The 22247-nt window shown below is 48.3% G+C and overlaps 1 protein-coding gene across 1 annotated transcript in view; it reads left to right on the forward strand.

Moving 5' to 3' along the window:
- Positions 1–1665: 1665 nt before the first annotated feature.
- MYO5B (myosin VB) overlaps positions 1666–22247 on the forward strand; it is a 156565-nt gene continuing 135983 nt past the window's right edge. Inside the window, exon 1 of the mRNA XM_069963199.1 lies at positions 1666–1805. Coding sequence (XP_069819300.1) covers positions 1779–1805 — 27 coding nt within the window. The 5' untranslated portion in view covers positions 1666–1778. The remainder of the gene's footprint in view (positions 1806–22247) is intronic.

The following is a 22247-nucleotide window of genomic DNA, read 5'->3' on the forward strand; positions in this document are numbered from 1 at the left end:
GTGGGTTCACACTACGGAATCCGCTCAGATAAGTTCGCTCATACCCGCTCACGGAGGCACGCATCTCCGCCCATGCCATAGACACCATTCTATGGCCAGGCGGATTCCGCTATTCGGCGAAATAATTGACATATCGCCGTGAGCTGGCACAAGCAATGGAATCTGCTGGAACTTATTCACTCGGATTCCGTAGTGTGAACCCACCCTTAGGGTATGTTCACAGTGAGCAAATACGGCGGAATTCCGGAATCCCGCCGTGCTCAGAAGTGACATGTCACTTCTTTGAGCGGAAAGCGGCAGCTGCGGAGGAGCGCACGCTCTCCCATAGACGGGCTATGGCACACTGAGACAGGCGGGATTCCATGGCGGAAAGTTCAGCTGCAGAATTCTGCCTGTTTTACTCAGTGTGAACATACCCTTAGACTGAAATGTAAACACCACTTCCTACAGGACAAACAGCAGCTGATAAGTACTGGAAGACTGGAGATTTTTAAATAGAAGTAGATTACAAATCTATATAACTTTCTGAAAACAGTTGATTTTAAAGAAAAAGGTTTTAGCTGGTGTACCCATTTAAGGCCCGGTTGCCCGCATGTCTGGGGGGTGGGTGTTTACCACTACTGGCCACTATGACAAGAAGCCCCCCGGAAAAACACCAGAGCCCACCAGCTGGTTCAATACCAGTACCAGCGATCCGGGCATAGGCAGAAGGTTTAAAACTTTTTACATGTCTCGTAGGCAGTATACCAAGTTGTCTGTGATGTCTGAATGCAGACACTGCAGGAGAAATGTAGCATCACATGTCAGCCATTCAGATTAAGACAGTGTGAGTCAACCACTCAATCCTCTAAGCCTACCATATGCTCTAATGCAGTGTCCCTAAACCTGTTACAAAACTACAACTCCCATTGTGTCATGGCACTGTGGGGATGTAGTTTTACAACAGGTTAGTGAACACTGCTCTAATAGGATATAGGGGCAGGGGGTCTCTTCCTGAGACTACCCCCTATAAGCTGGGGACTTCCATAAACAGATGTCTTTTCAGGATAAGTTGTAGTTTATGAAAACGGCCACTAGATGGCGCAAGAAGCCATGGGACAAAACCCCAACCATCGCATTTTATACCCACATTCTATCATTGTCCTGGCTCATAGACATTTGTATCATTCCTTTACCTACAGGTTACAAGAGTTGCTCCAGAAGTATTCTATAGGTTTCATACATATAAAACTAGGCTCTGTTCACATGCAGCAGATTATTCTTGCAGAAACAATGAAAACATATCACCTAGCTGGGTGCAGGGATGGAGCAAGCCACAGTTTGGGGTATGTAGCTGGTTGCATGCAGACCCCCATACACTGCAATGGACATCCTATGACAGATCGCTAGGGGTGATCAGCAGTTACAATTGCACTGTATAGATGCAGTGTATAGAGAATATTGGATCGTGCAGTGTGATTGTCCTGTGTGTTATATGACCTGCAGCCTGTTTTGTATACCATGCAGTGTATGGTGCAGTGTACTATGTGCAGTTTCCTATACATTGGCATTTGCACGGTGCGGTATCGCTGCAGTGTGCACGGAGTCCACTCACCGTGCGGCGGCTGCTCTCCTCCCACACCTGTGCAGGGAGCGGCGTGAGGTGGAGCCAGTGACTGGAGGAGGCGGCAGGAGCCCGGGCACGGGGATTACTCACTGCCGGGACTGGGAAGTAAAGGTCGCCGGCAGCGGGGGAGCCCGGATCACCCCATGGAGAGCGGCCAGTGACCGGAGCCGCCATGTCTGTGTACGAGCTCTACTCCCGGGTGAGTGCTGAGGGGGGACACTGCAGGTGGCCCAGCGCCGGGTATACTGGCCTTACTGGTCACATACTGGCTGTACTGGGGGCAGAGTGCTGGGTATACTGGCCTTACTGGTCACATACTGGCTGTACTGGGGGCAGAGTGCTGGGTATGCTGGCCTTACTGGTCACATACTGGCTGTACTGGGGGCAGAGTGCTGGGTATACTGGCCTTACTGGTCACATACTGGCTGTACTGGGGGCAGAGTGCTGGGTATACTGGCCTTACTGGTCACATACTGGCTGTACTGGGGGCAGAGTGCTGGGTATACTGGCCTTACTGGTCACATACTGGCTGTACTGGGGGCAGAGTGCTGGGTATACTGGCCTTACTGGTCACATACTGGCTGTACTGGGGGCAGAGTGCTGGGTATACTGGCCTTACTGGTCACATACTGGCTGTACTGGGGGCAGAGTGCTGGGTATACTGGCCTTACTGGTCACATACTGGCTGTACTGGGGGCAGAGTGCTGGGTATACTGGCCTTACTGGTCACATACTGGCTGTACTGGGGGCAGAGTGCTGGGTATACTGGCCTTACTGGTCACATACTGGCTGTACTGGGGGCAGAGTGCTGGGTATACTGGCCTTACTGGTCACATACTGGCTGTACTGGGGGCAGAGTGCTGGGTATACTGGCCTTACTGGCCACATACTGGCTGTACCGGTGGTACACTGCTGGAAGTGGTCATATACTGGCTGTAATGGGGGTACACTGCTGGTACTGGTCACATACTGGCGACATAGTGTTGGGTATACTGACCGTACTGGTCACATACTGACTACTGGGGGCAGAGTGCTGGGTATACTGGCCACATACTGGCTGTACAGGTGAGATAGTTCTGGGTATACTGTCCTTACTGGTCACATACTGGTTGTACTGGGGGTACACTGCTGCTACTGGTCACATACTGGTTGTACTGGGGGTACACTGCTGCTACTGGTCACATACTGGCTGTACTTGGGGTACACTGCTGCTGCTGGTCATATACTGGCTGTACTTGGGGTACACTGCTGCTACTGGTCACATACTGGCTGTACTTGGGGTACACTGCTGCTACTGGTCACATACTGGCTGTACTTGGGGTACACTGCTGGAACTGGTCACATACTGGCTGTACTTGGGGTACACTGCTGGTACTGGTCATATCCTGGCTGTACTGGGTAACACTGCTGGTATTGGTCATGTAGAGCTGGCTGTACTGGTAATATAGTGCTGATTACACTGGCTGTACTGGGTACAGTGCCTTTACTGGTTATATAGTACTGAGTACACTGGCTGTATTGGTTATATAGTGCTGGGTCCACTGGCTGTACTGGTTATATAGTGGTGGGTCCACTGGCTGTACTGGTTATATAGTGCTGGGTCCACTGGCTGTACTGGTTATATAGTGCTGGGTCCACTGGCTGTACTGGTTATATAGTGCTGGGACACTACTTATACTGGTCTTATACTGACTGTACTGTGGGCACTGTCGGTACTGGTCCTATACTGATAATACTGGGAGACACTGCTGGTACTGGTCCTATAATGGGTGTACACTGCTGATACTGGTCCTTTGCTGATTATACTGGGAGACACTCCTTTACCGGTTATATAGTGTGGGGGCACTGCTGCTACTGGTCCTATACTGGCTGTTTTGGTGGTATGATGGTGTGCACACTGGCTGTACTGGTGACATATTGCAAGGTATACTGGTACATTGTCTGTGCTGGATGTGTACTGGCATATAATGCTAGGTATACTGGATGTACTGGTGGTATACTGTATATACTGATAGACTGGTTATACTGATGATATGATGCACTGATATACGTGTCACCTCTCTATAGTGCTGTAATTACATGTGACGTATAGTGATGGGAGGGGATGTATCTATGTGCTCCTCATACATGTCGTCTGTGTATACTGGGCTTATGCCTCCAGCCTCATATGGTGTCACTGGTATATACCAGGCTTATGAGTATGTGTCACCTGTCCCTCCTGGGGTCACCCACATGTGTTCCCTGTCTTACCCGGGGTCACCCACGCGTGTCACCTGTCTGTCCCCGGGTCACCCACGCGTGTCACCTGTCTGTCCCCGGGTCACCCACGCGTGTCACCTGTCTGTCCCCGGGTCACCCACGCGTGTCACCTGTCTGTCCCCGGGTCACCCACGCGTGTCACCTGTCTGTCCCCGGGTCACCCACGCGTGTCACCTGTCTGTCCCCGGGTCACCCACGCGTGTCACCTGTCTGTCCCCGGGTCACCCACGCGTGTCACCTGTCTGTCCCCGGGTCACCCACGCGTGTCACCTGTCTGTCCCCGGGTCACCCACGCGTGTCACCTGTCTGTCCCGGGGTCACCCACGCGTGTCACCTGTCTGTCCCGGGGTCACCCACGCGTGTCACCTGTCTGTCCCGGGGTCACCCACGCGTGTCACCTGTCTGTCCCGGGGTCACCCACGCGTGTCACCTGTCTGTCCCGGGGTCACCCACGCGTGTCACCTGTCTGTCCCGGGGTCACCCACGCGTGTCACCTGTCTGTCCCGGGGTCACCCACGCGTGTCACCTGTCTGTCCCGGGGTCACCCACGCGTGTCACCTGTCTGTCCCGGGGTCACCCACGCGTGTCACCTGTCTGTCCCGGGGTCACCCACGCGTGTTACCTGTCTGTCCCCGGGTCACCCAGGCGTGTCACCTGTCTGTCCCCGGGTCACTAACGCGTGTCACCTGTCTGTCCCGGGGTCACCCACATGTGTCACCTGTCTGTCCCGGGGTCACTGAGGCGTGTCACCTGTCGAGGGTCACTTATACACGTCACCTCTTTATGTCTGGGCTCCCTCTTACACCTTACTTCTGTATGTCAGTGGTCACCTGTACACCTCAACTCTCTATGTTGAGGGTCACCTGTACACGTCACCTCTCTGTTGGGATTTCTCATACATGTCACCTCTCTATGTTGGGATCTCTCATACCTTTCATCTCTCTATGTCGGGATCTCTTATACACGTCGCCTCTCTACGTCGGGGTCTCTCATACACGTCGCCTCTCTACGTCGGGGTCTCTCATACACCTCGCCTCTCTACGTCGGGGTCTCTCATACACCCCTCGCCTCTCTACGTCGGGGTCTCTCATACACCCCTCGCCTCTCTACGTCGGGGTCTCTCATACACCCCTCGCCTCTCTACGTCGGGGTCTCTCATACACCCCTCGCCTCTCTACGTCGGGGTCTCTCATACACCCCTCGCCTCTCTACGTCGGGGTCTCTCATACACCCCTCGCCTCTCTACGTCGGGGTCTCTCATACACCCCTCGCCTCTCTACGTCGGGGTCTCTCATACACCCCTCGCCTCTCTACGTCGGGGTCTCTCATACACCCCTCGCCTCTCTACGTCGGGGTCTCTCATACACCCCTCGCCTCTCTACGTCGGGGTCTCTCATACACCCCTCGCCTCTCTACGTCGGGGTCTCTCATACAACCCTCGCCTCTCTACGTTGGGGTCTCTCATACATCTCACCTATGTGAGGGTGTCACATACACCTCACCTCTCTATGTCGGGGTCACTTTTATACGTCACCTGATCGACCTTTGTCCTGTTTATTGCAGTCAGGAAGTAACTTGCATTGATTTGAATACGTTTCCCGCTGTCACCTGTCAGTCTAGACCAGAGATCTGTAACTACAATTCCCAGCTGGCCCTGCTCTGACAGCCTGCATGCTGGGCGTTGTAGTTCTACAACAGCTGCCTTGTTATTAGATGAATACTCTGCAGTATTGCATTATATATCACATATTTTAATAGTAAAATCTTAATGGGGTCTTAAAGAGAGCTTATTGTGTGCTGTTGGATTGTTTGTACTATATATATATATATATATATATATATATATATATATATATATATATATATATATATATATAGTAAAAGATTGCTAATAAAGCTTTTTCAATAAAAAAAAAAATGTACAGGGTAGCCGTTGCCCATAGTGACCAATCAGATTTTAGATTTCATTTTCCATAGGTTGTTATATAACTGAAAGTAGCGACCTGATTGGTTGCTAATGAATCCCCCATTGTTTCTATGATGATGCATTCATCGCTTCTTTTTTCTGATCACCTTTTTTTTAACCCTGTCTTACCTATCATCATCGCTTGCATCATGTTTTCCTGGAGATGAGATTACGACATGCGTTGTTATTATGGCTGTCAATAGTTAGTCATGGGGAAGGCCGGGACACGTGTAGGAGAGTTACAAAATCTCCGTCAAGCTGCATTTAGGTGTCCGTTTTTGGTGGATAGTGTTTTTTATTTTTTATTATACTTTGGGTGTAGATTTATCAGGCAGTCTTATCGTAAGAACGTCCATCATTGTGCCTAGCAACCAATCACAGCTCAGTTTTCATTTTACCACAGCTCCTGAATGTTTGAAAGCTGCGCTATGATTGGTTGCTATGGGCAACAATAGACCTTAACACTGCAAAGCCTCTTTTATACCGACTGATTATCGGCAATGAGCGTTGGTAGGAGCGCTCCCGTGGCCAATAGTCGGGACGCGTAGAAGTGACAGCGACAAGTGGAAGCATGGAAAAGCGACTGATCCTCAGCTCATCGCCTTTTATACGGCAGCAAAATATATCACTATTGACCACACGTGAACAGGGGATGTGCGGCCTATATCAGTATGGTCAAATGGCCACATGAACGATACTATGATCGTTAGTGCGGCCCGGCTGCTGTTGCAAAACTACAATTCCCATCATGCCTGGACAGCCAAAACTAAAGCTTTGGCTGTCCAGGCATGATGGAAATTGTAGTTTTGCAATAGCTGGAGAGCCGAAGGTTCCCTATCCCTGCTGTACACGGCCACATTAACGTGTTAGAAATTTACGGCACAATATAAAGTCACCACTGCAGCATGAGGCGGTCTACTGATGGATTTCAGAAGTTTTTATCGTCCCCCGGCAGCCCCGCAGCTTACTGGAGCTATTCCAATAGTATCCTTCCATTAGGGAATTCCCACTTAAGCCGTTGTCCCAGGAGCCTCCCTTTAAAATTCAGCGTAATGAGCTGAGTTTGTGTGTGCGGCGCGATGTGCTGCTGACTGTGCAGACCGCGCACAGCTCCCACCGCGGCAACTGACTTTCAGGGGGTGGTGGGATATCACATCATAGACTGGTTTTATTCCTCCTGAAGAGTGAATGAACATGAGGTAGATTTCCGCATGACTGTGCCATTCATCTAAATAGGTGTCCATAAACAGAGGGCAGGAACAACCCCATTCACAGACATTTCTGAACCCAGTCTAGTCTGCAGGGCTGTATAGAACGGATGGAATATTGCCGACATATCTCACATACACTGCAGAAAAAACAAGATTTCTGCAGCATACTTTGACTTCTCACATAACGTATTTAGAAGCATATTGGCCCCATTGCAGTGGATAATAATCTCTGACACTCGCTCCTAAGTGCTTGAGATAAGTGACGCGTTAGTTATTCCAGCGTCTATAAAATTTTTTGCAGCTATTCAGTGTAAAGTGCGGGATGTATCCCCTGTTGAAAACAATAGGTGTCCGTTTGCACACGCTTTTCAGCGCATATTGTGGCATGTAATGTCTGCCAAAATATAGACAGAGAAGAGCCATGTTTAGACGCTGTAAGAACAGCGACCGTTGTTTGACAACAGCCGCTGTCTGACATGTTCATCTGGCCGATACTGCAGTATCAGCCAGATGAACATCACTTGCTTTTAATTGGAATGCGGGCACATTCAGGTATGCCCCCACTCCTATTCCTCATAGACCACAGTGTAAAGTACGGCCGATGTGAGCACAGTTTTATGGGCGCTGTTCACTGAATAGCGGCCATACCAAATAAACCTGTCAATTATTTTGTGCGGCCACAGAGAACTACGGCCGTAGCGTATACAGTGTGTATACACTACAGCTGTGGTTCCATACACTGCTATGCAATTAAGCAGTGGTGTTACACAACGGCAGTTGTTGCACTCTGCAACAACGGCCATTGTTTAACAGCCAAATACAGTGTGTGAACATGGCCAAAGTGTGTGAATATAGCCTTCTAATACTGTTCTTGTGTACAAGAGTGTGACTACTATAATACTGCCCCCTATTTAAAAGAATATAACTGCTATAATACTGCTCCTATATACAAGAATATAACTGCTATAATACTGCCCCCTATATACAAGAATATAACTACTATAATACTGCCCCTATATACAAGAATATAACTACTATAATACTGCTCCCTATATACAAGAATATAACTACTATAATACTGCTACTATATACAAGAATATAACTACTATAATACTGCTCCTATATACAAGAATATAACTACTATAATACTGCCCCCCTATATACAAGAATATAACTACTATAATACTGCTCCTATATACAAGAATATAACTACTATAATACTGCTCCCTATATACAAGAATATAGCTACTATAATACTGCCACTATATACAAGAAAATAACTACAATAATACTGCTCCCTATATACAAGAATATAACTACTATAATACTGCCTCCTATATACAAGAATATAACTACTATAATACTGCCACTATATACAGGAATATAACTAGTATAATACTGCCCCCTATATACAAGAATATAACTACTATAATACTGCTCCTATATACAAGAATATAACTACTATAATACTGCTCCTATATATAACAATATAACTACTATATAGTAGTAGTAGTTATATTCTTGTATATAGGAGCAGTATAAGGGTGCCTTCACACGTACCGTATAGCTGTGCATTTATAGCTGCGAGTTTCTCGCACATAAATCCAGTGATACTGATTGCTATAAAGTCAATGTATGTCTATTCTCGCTGCGTGTTTGGTGCGATTTTTACATGCGAGTTTTGATTTTCATAGGAGAGTTTAAGGGTCTGTTCACACGTACAGACTCGCTGTGTGTTTTGATATTCGCATGATTTTCACAGGCAAGTTCTACACCACAAAAAACGCAGCTACTTTCATGCGAGTTCTGTGCCAGGTTTACGCAGCGAGTCTGTACGTGTGAACAGACCCTAACACCACAAAAAACGCAGCTACTTTCGTGCGAGTTTCGTGCGATAAATACGCAGCGATACGGTATGTGTGAAGGCACCCTTATAATAGTTATTTTCTTGTATATAGGAGCACTGTGTAGCTGATAGATGTGCAGTGACAGCCTGCTCACTGGGGATGTGCTGGGGCAGGTGTGAATACTTTTGATCACAATGGCTGCTGGGATCAGGTGGGACGCAGCTCAGCAGGTGTGCACAGTGAAAGCGGAAGTAGTGAAGTGGTTTCACTTCAAGTGCCAGGGATCGTGTCTCCTGTCTAGCGTTGTTTCCTGTGCTGGATGCTGTGAGATGATCCGCCATCACATTTGGGCAGTCACTTTAGCAGTAGAACAGGTTTAGTCACCATCGTGTTTGGACCTGTTGATGGCCGATAATTGATTAGACGTTTACATAAAACACCGCAGCTTGTGTGACTGTCCCCGTGGATTCCCTGGAGGGACCGGTGTTGCTTAGCTGCTGGGGTGATGTATTACCTGGAGGCTGGGATTCTGACCACACACTTCATGCAAAGTGGTTATCACTGATTTAAAGTGCTGTTGTTCTCTGTTATCAGCCAGTTAAGTCTGGAGAGGGGGAACAGGCATTTTTCATCATCAGTTCCCTGTATTTCCGCCTTCATAGAGAATGGTTAATACCAGTATTATGCTCTGGCTCATTATCACGGCCCAGGCCCTCCGTTACATGACATTAGCTCCCTGCGGGTCCAGCAGGGTGCCCACCGCCACGGCACAGGGAGGCGCAGGGCCGCCCGCTGCTGTGACATCTGTTACTGTCTGATATCTCATTAGTTTTTAAGAAGTCTCAGACACTAAGGTTAATGGAGGTGGAGCTGTCATCATTCATTACCGTCCACTTGACTTCTTTAATGGTTTGGACAACATTGCCCTTTATAATAGTCAACTATTCGCCTCAAGGAGTCTTTAACTGGTTCAGTGATGGACAAAGTGTGGTACGATATCAACAGGGTGTTAGTGAGAAAAATACAAGATATAATCTCCATCGGAAAGATATTATACATTACCTAAATGCTATTGGTATTTAAAGGAATACTCCATGTTTCAGCGTCACTATACCCTGTTCAGACTACATTTAGAATTCTGCTGATTTACTGGTTACTAGAGAGCTGTGCATACTGGCAGCTCAGAAGACTGACATATAGTTGGAGCTAGGCTGTTAGGTCACATGTCTGACGACTGCTGCCAAACTGTTGTCTGTTGCCAAGGGCAACTAGCAGAATTTTGTAAATAGTGTGTATGGGGGAAAAAGATAAGGCTGTGTTCACATTCCTTTTTGGTTGAGTGAACTTTGATGTGTGGTTGGCGGCTGATGATTTTAGGTCTGGACCAAAAGTAACGATCAGCCGATGATCAGTCGTTTCATTGGCTGATTGTTGTCCTTACTACACTTAATTCAGCCAATTATCGCTCTGTGTAATAGGGCCCTAAGGCTGCCTGGAAAACGCGGATACGTGCTATAGCCTATGGCTGTATCCATGTTTTCCAGGCAGCCTCAGGGCTTTAACCTACTTCAGCCACTGCTAATCAAATGCAGCACGCTCAGGTTCAGACGAACTCGAGCACGCTCAAAGGTCGCTCAGCTCTAGTTGCAAGTCTCCAACATATGTCAGGAGTCACTCATAGACTAATGTGCCAGCAAGCTGTGTGCGGGTTTTGAGCATGGTAGTCTAAATATACGAGGTGTTTGGCAAATGTTTTTTTTCGCCCTTTTTGGCTATGTTCACACTACGTAAAAGTACGGACGTTGTTGCCATGTGTGGAACATTGCCTACATTTCTATGGGATCCCGGCCGGAGCGTATACACATCATATACAATCCGGCCGGGATCCCGTGCGGACCCGCAAATAACTGACATGTAATTCATTGAATTGCGGCCGTAGGAAACCCTGTCAGTTCACACAATGAAGCGAGCAGCTCCGGCCGCTTGCTACATTGTGTGCTGTGGGAGGTTCTGATGCGGGCACATCAGAACACTGCGGCCGGAAACATCATCCGGCTGGTACTTAAGTGCCGGCCGGGATTATCTGGGCAGAGCCCTGCCGTTCCGTGACATGGCCGGGGTCACGGAACGACCGTTCTCTTCTGGTGTGTGAACATTGCCTACGACCGCGTCGAAAAGAATACAATTTATATTCCATATATTTAAGCTATTTAGTGATGTCCGTCAATCCACAACTATCTTATTAGGGTATGTTCACACTTACCGGATCCACAGCTGATTTTCTGCTACGGATCCGCAGCAGATTTCATTTAAATAACTGAACACAGCATCAAATCTTCTGCGGATCTGCTGCAGATCTGCTGCGGATCCTGTAGGTGTGAACGGACCCTTAATGAATACAAATAATTGAATAATTAACCGAATAATCAATAGAAAATGTAAAACGTTTTAAATGGAAGTATGATCCTGTCAATCAATGTGTTTAGCCAATAGTATTTGCACTATTAAAGAGGATGTACCATCAGGTACATCCTCTGTAATCTGAACCAGGAATAGAACGGCGCCGTCACGGGGAAGCAGAGGAGGGGGGCCGGCCCGCCACCAGTGGGAGGCAATTCCCTCCCCTCTATGATGAGGCTCCATTAGAACCAATGGAGCCGCGTCATACAGGCCGGCCCCAGCCAGGTACCCGTGGATAGAACGGCGCCGTACATGGGAACCGGGCCGTGGTTCAAAAAACGGACCGCGGCACCGGCTTGACGGCGCCATTCTATCCCTGGGTCAGATTGAAGAGGCTATAACTGATCGTACATCCTCTTTAAGCTGTTAAATGCACCCACTAAAGACCAAGAAACGACCAAACTATTTTTTATTACACCGAACAACTTGCAAGCGATGTACAAACGAGCAATGCTAAAAATAGGTCCAGGTCTCCTTAAGCAATCAACGATTCCTCGTTCGTCGTTTAATCGTTAAGTGCTATTCAACCGAACGATTATCGTTTAATTCCGAATAGGGCTGGGCGATTAATCGAATTAATTCGATTAATCGTCCAGAACGTTAAAATCGATTTGATTTTTTGTGAAAATCGTAAATTCGATTTTCACAAAAAATCATTTCGGGCTGCGGTGCCGGGGAGGAGCTGAGAGAAGGGGGGTTGCGGTGCAGGCCGGCGGGAGAGCCGTAGAGGGGCGGTGTGGGTGAGCGGGGAGAAGATGCTGGGTGGCCAGGCTGGAGAGGGGCGGTGCAGTGCCGGCGGCCTCCAGCCACTGACAGCGCCGCCGCTGACCTGCCCCCGCCCCTTCCACTGAGCGTCCCACTCCCCTCCCGGCCAGATATGGAGGTCCCGGGTCTGTGGAGGAGGAGGCCGCAGGGACTACAGTAGGTGGTGATCGCGGCGCTGCTCGTCCTGGAGCTATACAGCGGGAACGGGGGGCTCGCTGCAGACCCCCGTTCCCGCTGTATAGCTCCGTGACCCGCAGCTATGCGATCACCACCTACTGTAGTCCCTGCGGCCTCCTCCTCCACAGACCCGGGACCTCCATATCTGGCCGGGAGGGGAGCGTGTGTGTGATGGTGAGAGGAGGAGGAGATGTATGTGCCCTCCTGCTCCAATCACCTCCAGCTGCACCAGTCACCCCCCAGTCCCCTCAGTGTCCCCCCCAGTCCCCTCAGTGTCCCCCCCAGTCCCCTCAGTGTCCCCCCCGTCCCCTTTAGTGTCCCCCATTGTCCCTCCAGTCCCCTCAGTGTCCCCCCCAGTCCCCTCAGTGTCCCCCCAGTCCCCTCAGTGTCCCCTCAGTGTCCCCCCAGTCCCCTCAGTGTCCCCCCAGTCCCCTTTAGTGTCCCCCATTGTCCCTCCAGTCCCCCAGTGTCACCCCAGTCCCCTTTAGTGTCACCCCAGTCCCCTTTAGTGTCACCCCAGTCCCCTTTAGTGTCACCCCAGTCCCCTTTAGTGTCACCCCAGTCCCCTTTAGTGTCCCCCCCCAGTCCCCTCAGTGTCCTCCCCAGTCCCCTCAGTGTCCCCCCCAGTCCCCTCAGTGTCCCCCCAGTCCCCTCAGTGTCCCCCCAGTCCCCTTTAGTGTCCCCCATTGTCCCTCCAGTCCCCTCAGTGTCCCACCAGTCCCCTCAGTGTCCCCCCGTCCCCTCAGTGTCCCCCCAGTCCCCTCAGTGTCCCCCCAGTCCCCTCAGTGTCCCCCCAGTCCCCTCAGTGTCCCCCCAGTCCCCTTTAGTGTCCCCCATTGTCCCTCCAGTCCCCCAGTGTCACCCCAGTCCCCTTTAGTGTCACCCCAGTCCCCTTTAGTGTCACCCCAGTCCCCTTTAGTGTCACCCCAGTCCCCTTTAGTGTCCCCCAGTGTCACCCCAGTCCCCTTTAGTGTCACCCCAGTCCCCTTTAGTGTCACCCCAGTCCCCTTTAGTGTCCCCCATTGTCCCTCCAGTCCCCCAGGGTCACCCCAGTCCCCTTTAGTGTCCCCCAGTCCCCTTTAGTGTCCCCTTTAGTGTCCCCCAGTCCCCTTTAGTGTCCCCCAGTCCCCTTTAGTGTCCCCCAGTGTCACCCCAGTCCCCTTTAGTGTCACCCCAGTCCCCTTTAGTGTCACCCCAGTCCCCTTTAGTGTCACCCCTGTCCCCTTTAGTGTCACCCCAGTCCCCTTTAGTGTCACCCCAGTCCCCTTTAGTGTCACCCCAGTCCCCTTTAGTGTCACCCCAGTCCCCTTTAGTGTCACCCCAGTCCCCTTTAGTGTCCCCCAGTGTCACCCCAGTCCCCTTTAGTGTCACCCCAGTCCCCTTTAGTGTCACCCCAGTCCCCTTTAGTGTCCCCCATTGTCCCTCCAGTCCCCCAGGGTCACCCCAGTCCCCTTTAGTGTCCCCCAGTCCCCTTTAGTGTCCCCTTTAGTGTCCCCCAGTCCCCTTTAGTGTCCCCCAGTCCCCTTTAGTGTCCCCCAGTGTCACCCCAGTCCCCTTTAGTGTCACCCCAGTCCCCTTTAGTGTAACCCCTGTCCCCTTTAGTGTCACCCCAGTCCCCTTTAGTGTCACCCCAGTCCCCTTTAGTGTCACCCCAGTCCCCTTTAGTGTCACCCCAGTCCCCTTTAGTGTCACCCCAGTCCCCTTTAGTGTCACCCCAGTCCCCTTTAGTGTCACCCCAGTCCCCTTTAGTGTCACCCCAGTCCCCTTTAGTGTCACCCCAGTCCCCTTTAGTGTCACCCCAGTCCCCTTTAGTGTCACCCCAGTCCCCTTTAGTGTCACCCCAGTCCCCTTTAGTGTCCCCCAGTGTCACCCCAGTCCCCTTTAGTGTCACCCCAGTCCCCTTTAGTGTCCCCCAGTGTCACCCCAGTCCCCTTTAGTGTCCCCATTGTCCCTCCAGTCCCCCAGGGTCACCCCAGTCCCCTTTAGTGTCCCCCAGTCCCCTTTAGTGTCCCCTTTAGTGTCCCCCAGTCCCCTTTAGTGTCCCCCAGTCCCCTTTAGTGTCCCCCAGTCCCCTTTAGTGTCCCCCAGTCCCCTTTAGTGTCCCCCAGTCCCCTTTAGTGTCACCCCAGTCCCCTTTAGTGTCACCCCAGTCCCCTTTAGTGTCACCCCAGTCCCCTTTAGTGTCACCCCAGTCCCCTTCAGTTTTACCCCAGTCACCCCTCATCTATACCTGTACTACTACACCCCTTATCCACTATACCTCCACTCCTAGACCCCCTATCCACTATACCTCCACTACTACACCCTACGTAGATGGAGGCACAAACATGATTTCCTATACTATATGGGGCCTCTGTTACACTGGAAATCAATACAGTTGTTGTCTAAAATATTAAAATAGTATCTGATGCTGCAGGGAGAAAATGTTCTGTTTATTTAGCAAAAAAGGAAAAAAATCGAGATTTAAATCGAGAATCGTCAAAAAAATTTTAAAAAATCGAGATTTTATTTTTTGCCCATATCGCCCAGCCCTAGTTCCGAATGATTTAACGATAATCCAAACGATAATCGTCATGAGGGCCCTAAGAGGAGTCCATTAACGCAAAGGGGTTCCTGTGCATGTGACCGAGGCGGACAAATAGACTCGCATTTACAGACTGTCTTGGTCACATGACACAGATTTGGAGAGAATATACCCGATCAATCAAAACTTTTTTTTTTTTTGGTGGCATGCACAGTTTAATTTTACATCTACAAAAGTCTCCTATTTCTTCCTGTCAGGAACCATTACTAGGGTCATCACTGGAAAGGGCACCAAAGTGATTTCGTATTATATGGGGAACTTTAACTAGATCACGGATAGGGAACCTTTGGCCCTCCAGCCGTTGCAAAACCACAATTCCCATCATGCCTAGACAACCAAAGCTTTAGGCTGGGTTCACACTACGTATATTTCAGTCAGTATTGTGGTCCTCATATTGCAACCAAAACCAGGAGTGGATTGAAAACACAGAAAGGATCTGTTCACACAATGTTGAAATTGAGTGGATGGCCGCCATATATCGGTAAATAACTGCCATTATTTCAATACAACGGCCGTTGTTTTAAGATAACAGCAAGTATTTTACATTAAATGACGGCCATCCACTCAATTACAACATCATGTGAACTAGCCTTTCTGTGCTTTCAATCCATTCCTGGTTTTGGTTGCTATAAGGACCTGACATGAGGACCAAATACTGCCTGAAATATACTGTGTGTGAACCCAGCCTTAAAGTGACTCTACCACCAGGCCCAGGCTAAAGCACTAAAGGTGGTTTGACCTACCCGCAGTGGGAAGAAACCCCAGCCCCTCCATGACGTGACTCCATTAGAATCAATGGAACCCTATCATAGAGGGGCTAGGGTTTCCTCCCACTAAGGGTGGGTCGGCCGCCTCCAGTGCTTCAGCCTGGGCCTGGTGGTACAGTCACTTTAAGGCCCTATTCCACGAAATGATTATCGTTCATAAACTCGCTCCAATGACTGCTCGTTAACGATAATCGCTTCGTGAAAGAGGTGTAAGTGAGCGAACGACAAAGGCGAAATCGTTATATTGTCGTTCAAAATTGTTTTTCTGCATGTCGAAAAAAAATCGTTGGTCTTTAAAAGATAATTCGCTAATCGGTTCGTAAAATTAGAAATCTTTCAGTCGTTCGTAAAAAAAGGTTTAAAAAAAGTAGGTGTGTCATATGGTCATGATCACCCCGGCGAACGTTTAAAACGACCATGTAACGACCGCAAAATAATCGTTACACTACATATATGGTTCACGTTCCCAAGTTTGTTATGTGTTATCATTCGCTAAAAAAAAATCGTTTAGTAATCGTTAACGAGCGGTCGTTGGAGCGAGTTTGTGAACGATTATGGTTCTGTGGAATAGGGCCTTTAGCTTTGGCTGTCCAGGCATGATGGGAATTGTAGTTTTGTACCAGCTGGAGGGCCGAAGGTTCCCCATCCCTGCATTAGACGGTGCTCCTCTGAGACTGTGTCCATGGATGCAGCAGGATGATGACATAGACATCAACGCGGATAAAGCTCTGGTTGGTTCCATGTCGCCTATAAAATCCGCCATCATGGTGTGTGATCAGGAGACATGAGTGATAATGCCGAGTCATGCAGGGTGGTGGGTGAGTCAGTGCAGGGTGGTGGGTGAGTCAGTGCAGGGTGGTGAAAGAGAGATGGAGAAGAAGAATGCAGACTGGGCACCATGAGGGTAATTGTTCTTCTTCTAACTTTCTGCACAGTCAGTGCAGTGCCAATACTACAGGAGTCCGGACAATTATCCTGGCACAGTGACCTCGCCTGAAGCCGCTTGGCTCTGATACAAAAGCTGCAGTTAAAAGAAGTTCTATCCATCCACATCTTATGCATCATTTTCTACGTATTATTGGGCTTTGGCTGTCCAGGCATGATGGATGATGGGAATTGTAGTTGTGCTACAGCTGTGAGTTTACTGTGTCATGAAAAAAGCCAAACTCTATGGGGGAGATTTATCAAACATGGTGTAAAGTGAAACTGGCTCAGTTGCCCCTAGCAACCAATCAGATTCCACCTTTCATTCCTCACAGACTCTTTGGAAAATGAAAGGTGGAATCTGATTGGTTGCTAGGGGCAACTGAGCCAGTTTCACTGTACACCATGTTTGATAAATCTCACCCAAAAACTCCATGTGGGGAATGCAGTTCATATTTCCCTACTGACTGCCAAAAAAATGCTATTTACCAATCTTGGCGCTTTTATTGGTGATGTTTATGCAAAAAGTCAAAGTCTGACAGCAGCCTTATGGGAACACTGCGAACTATCCATGGCTGCACCTGTTGTAGAGGCTCCGTGGCTGCACCTGTTCGACTCCACAGGGACAACAAGGCAGATCCTCGGTTGCATCTGTTGTGGTGGGGCTCCAAGGCTACCCCTGTTCTAATACACACGTCAGCTGCTGCAGAACCTCATAATACACACCTCAGCTGCGGCAGAACCTCATAATACACCCCTCTGCTGCTGCAGAACCTCATAATACACCCTAGATGCTGCAGAACCTCATGATACACACCTCAGCTGCTGGAGAACCCCATAATACACACCTCAGCTGCTCTACAACCCCATAATTTACACCTCAGCTGCTGCAGAACTCCATAATACACCCCCAGCTGCTGCAGAACCTCATAATACACCCTAGATGCTGCAGAACCTCATAATACACACCCTAGCTGCTGCAGAACCTCATAATACACACCTCAGCTGCTGCAGAACTCCATAATACACCCCCCAGCTGCTGCAGAACCTCATAATACACCCCTCAGCTGCTGCAGAACTCCATAATACACCCCCCAGCTGCTGCAGAACCTCAAAATACACTCTAGATGCTGCAGAACCTCAAAATACACTTCTCAGCTTCTGCAGCATCTCATAATACACCTCAGTTGCTGCAAAACCTCATAATACACACCTCAGCTGCTGCAGAACCTCATAATACACCTCAGCTGCTGCAGAACCTCATAATACACACCTCAGCTGCTGCAGAACCTCATAATACACACCTCAGCTGCTGCAAAACCTCATAATACACACCTCAGCTGCTGCAAAACCTCATAGTACACACCTCAGCTGCTGCAGAAGCTCATAATACACACCCCAGCTGCTGCAGAACCTCATAATACACACCTCAGCTAATGCAGAAACCCATAATACACACCTCATCTGAGCTGCTGCAGAATCTCATAATACACCTCAGCTGCTGCAGAACCTCATAATACACCTCAGCTGCTGCAGAACCTCATAATACACACCTCAGCTGCTGCAAAACCTCATAGTACACACCTCAGCTGCTGCAGAACCTCATAATACACACCCCAGCTGCTGCAGAACCTCATAATACACACCTCAGCTAATGCAGAAACCCATAATACACCCCTCATCTGAGCTGCTGCAGAATCTCATAATACACACCTCAGCTGCTGCAGAACCTCATAATACACCTCAGCTGCTGCAGAACCTCATAATACACACCTCAGCTGCTGCAAAACCTCATAATACACACCTCAGCTGCTGCAAAACCTCATAGTACACACCTCAGCTGCTGCAGAACCTCATAATACACACCCCAGCTGCTGCAGAACCTCATAATACACACCTCAGCTAATGCAGAAACCCATAATACACCCCTCATCTGAGCTGCTGCAGAACCCCATTATAGACATCTCAGCTACCGCAGAACCTCATAATACACATCTCAGCTGCCGCAGAACCTCATGTTACACACCGACTGTAATGATAGTTGTGGATAGGTTATGGTAATGGTTGTAGCGGTAAGTTCACGGTGCAGTCTTTGCAGAAGCCGCTGATGGGGCAGAGCGATGTATATGAGCAGTAAAATAACTATCTCATTGACTGATTTCTATCACACAGGCGGCAGCACCGTCAGAGCTTCACTGGCAGCGGCTTCACTGCTTTCTGCCAATGTCCTACTGTTCAAACCCCTGGAGGCGACTTCAGTCAGAGAACGCTGCTTAGAGGGGGGATCTTCTCCCACCATTTCTCTATAATACACGATTTTAATCAGTCTTACATAATCATACAGCATTTTCTAGAGATGGGCAGCGATATATATAGACGACGCTTATTGCTTCCTTATAACAACGCTGTTCACAGCTGTTGCAAAACTACAACTCCCATCATGCCCTGACAGCCTTCGGCTGTCAGGGCATGATGGGAATTGTAGTTTTGCAACAGCTGGAGGGTGACCGCTTCCCCTTCTTTGCTCTACGACATCCCCATCCCCTCATCGTGATTGTTGCGATCATGAACCGGACTGTTCTGTATGGGATGTCGCAGACTGCTCCTGTTAGTCCCCATTGCTCCCGCCTGGCATTGCTCCATCATTCCTCCCTCCTGTCACTCCAATTCTTTCCCTCTCTCAGATACCTACAAGAATGGAATGTTTCACAACACTTGGCACTTTTTAGCGAGCAGCGGAATTTCTTGCAGGGTAACTGTAAGTGGGTCAGCCTTCAGCATGATTCATTGAGCAGATTGTATGGTAATATGGTGGTTCTCTATGCAGCTTCCTAGGGCCCCGAGCCAGGCTGGTCCCTGACAATGACATAAGCCATTATTCCCATCCACTCACTTGGGTGCAGCTGGCATTCTTAAATAGAAAACCGATTGTGCTGACATTCCCCCGCAGGCGTCGCTCCAAAGACCATTCTGCAGACTTATTGTACTGACTCATCTTATACATAAGATATCGCCACCTCTGAGTACTGTCTACAGCTTATACATATAGCATTAATCTGCATAATATGGTGACATACTGTGTACATACATTACATTACTCATCCTGTACTTATACATCCTGTGTTATACTCCAGAGCTGCACTCACTATTCTGCTTATGGAGTCACTGTGTACATACATTACATTACTTATCCTGTACTGATCCTGAGTTACATCCTATATCATACTCCAGAGCTGCACTCACTATTCTGCTGGTGAGGTCACTGTGTACATACATTACATTACTGATCCTGAGTTACATCCTGTATTATACCCCAGAGATGCACTTACTATTCTGCTGGTGGGGTCACTGTGTACCTACATTACATTATTTATCCTGTACTGATCCTGAGTTACATCCTGTATTATACTCCAGAGCTGCACTCACTATTCTGCTGGTGGGGTCACTGTGTATATACATTACTGATCCTGTACTGATCCTGAGTTACATCCTGTATTATACTCCAGAGCTGCACTCACTGTGTACATACATTACATTACTTATCCTGTACTGATCCTGAGTTACATTCTGTATAAGGCCGGGTTCAGGCTACGTAAAAAACACGTCTGTAATTCATAAAAAGGTCCGTAATTGCGCAAACAATGGCCGTTAATTCAATTACGGACGGTTTTATAAATTGCGGCCATGTTTTTTACGTAGTCTGAACATAGCCTAAGGGCCCTATTACACAGGATGATTATCGAGCTGTGTAATTGCAGGCAACAATTGAAAAATCGTTTTTATGTCGTTGATCGTTGATATAGATCTGAACCTAAAATTATCGTTAATCGTTCGCTGTAATTCCACGTTCATTCGCTCAAGTTCTGTGTTTTTTCACTAATTGTTCAGTGTAATTGCACATTGTTTATTCCTTGTGATCCCAGAAAAACAATGAACAATCATAGTAACGTTCGCAATAGCGATCATAGTAAAGATCGTAACTAATGCTGCGTTTACACAGAGCGATAATTCACCCGATCGTACAATTAACGATTTCGAAATAACATTTTTTTTTTCATAACGATCAGCGTTTAGATGGAACGATATATCGCACAGAAAAATCGTTTTGCGATCGCTTAAGCCTATCTTGCACATAGGTTAAATCGGTGAACGACTGTTTACACGGAACCATCTGTGAATTTTTTGCGAACTACGATTTAAGAACATGTTGTAAGATCAAAATGAACGATTTCTCGCTCGTCGTTTGATCGTTCGCTGCGTTTACACGTACGATTATCGTTCAAATTCAATCGTTATCGTGCAAATTCGAACGATAATTGTTCCGTGTAAACGCAGCATAACGGCTATCGTTCTGTGTAATATGGTGAACGATTTCAGGTTAACGATAAACAATCTTGTTTGCGATCGTTTATCGTTAGTCGTTAATTGTTAAAAATCGCTCAGTGTAATAGGACCCTAATACTCCGGAGCTGCACTCACTATGCTGCACATTTTAGTTGTTAGCTGAGCACTATATAAATCTTAGTAAATATAGGGTTCTATTAGCCACATCTTATTTAAAGGGATGCTCCCATCTCCACTAATATAGTTATACCTGTAGGACTCATCAGGTTAAATATGTTTGTGCATACATTCATTTACCAAACTTGCCTCCTTCTATTTCCCTTCTATTGTTGACTTCTAGGTTACCGACCACCACTCTGCTCTAAAAGCAGTGGTCCGGCTGGTGTACATATAGCTCTAGTATACATAATTATACATATTTATGTGTGTATATCTCTAGACATCTACATTATATTCATATATGTACACACCAACCAGACCACTGCTTTTAGAGCAGAGTGGTGGTCGGTCACCTAGACAATGGCTGTGATTAATAGAAGGGAAAGAGCACCCATTGCTTCCTATATTATAGCCAAAGCTATAATGTCCATTGCAGGACGCTGCGACTTTCACAAGCGCCTGCATCAAATGTCAGCGCACAATCAGGAGCGCAGCGTCCTCAGCAGGCTGCCGGAGGCTCGGAGACATTCCTCTATGCTGAGAAGACATCTTTAACCCTGGACACTCCCAGGTATCGTGGAACATTCTTCATCCTCAGCGTTCAAGAAAAAAAAATGCACCTTTTAAATGGAAATGGCGTTTGCATATGAAAATATGTCCGACTCGCCTTCACGGTGATGTCATCGGGGATTCATTGTAGGTATAGGAGGGGTCACATGACTGCAGACAATGCCGCTAGGAGCGGTCTTGTTTGTGGGTGATAACACATAGTTACTAAATATAAATCTATAGTAGAGATCAGCTGCCATTCACATTCCAGTCTGCTGACACCAGCACAGGGTACCTGTCACATATCCGTCTGTGCTTCCAGGGGTTAGAAATATGTTTTTACTGTGTGGTGCCAAGAGTCAAAGAGGCGTTGCCAAGCTCCTGATGTAACGCCTCCTTGCTTCCCCTCCCATTGTTACCGCTGCTTGGGCCTCCAGCTGTCTGTCAAGTAATCAGGGATATAGATTGGAGATGTATCTGTTGTTTACTGGTGTGATATTATCCTGTACAGATCACCTTCCCGCATACTCCTCCCCCGGCATGGCAGCGCACTGATTGGCTGAGCGGGACGAGCAGACGCCGGGAGCCCCCGAAGCAAGCCTGAGCGGGAAGGAGGTGGTGTATGCTCC

The sequence above is a fragment of the Dendropsophus ebraccatus genome, chromosome 3, assembly GCF_027789765.1.
Source record: "Dendropsophus ebraccatus isolate aDenEbr1 chromosome 3, aDenEbr1.pat, whole genome shotgun sequence".
Taxonomy (NCBI): domain Eukaryota; kingdom Metazoa; phylum Chordata; class Amphibia; order Anura; family Hylidae; genus Dendropsophus; species Dendropsophus ebraccatus.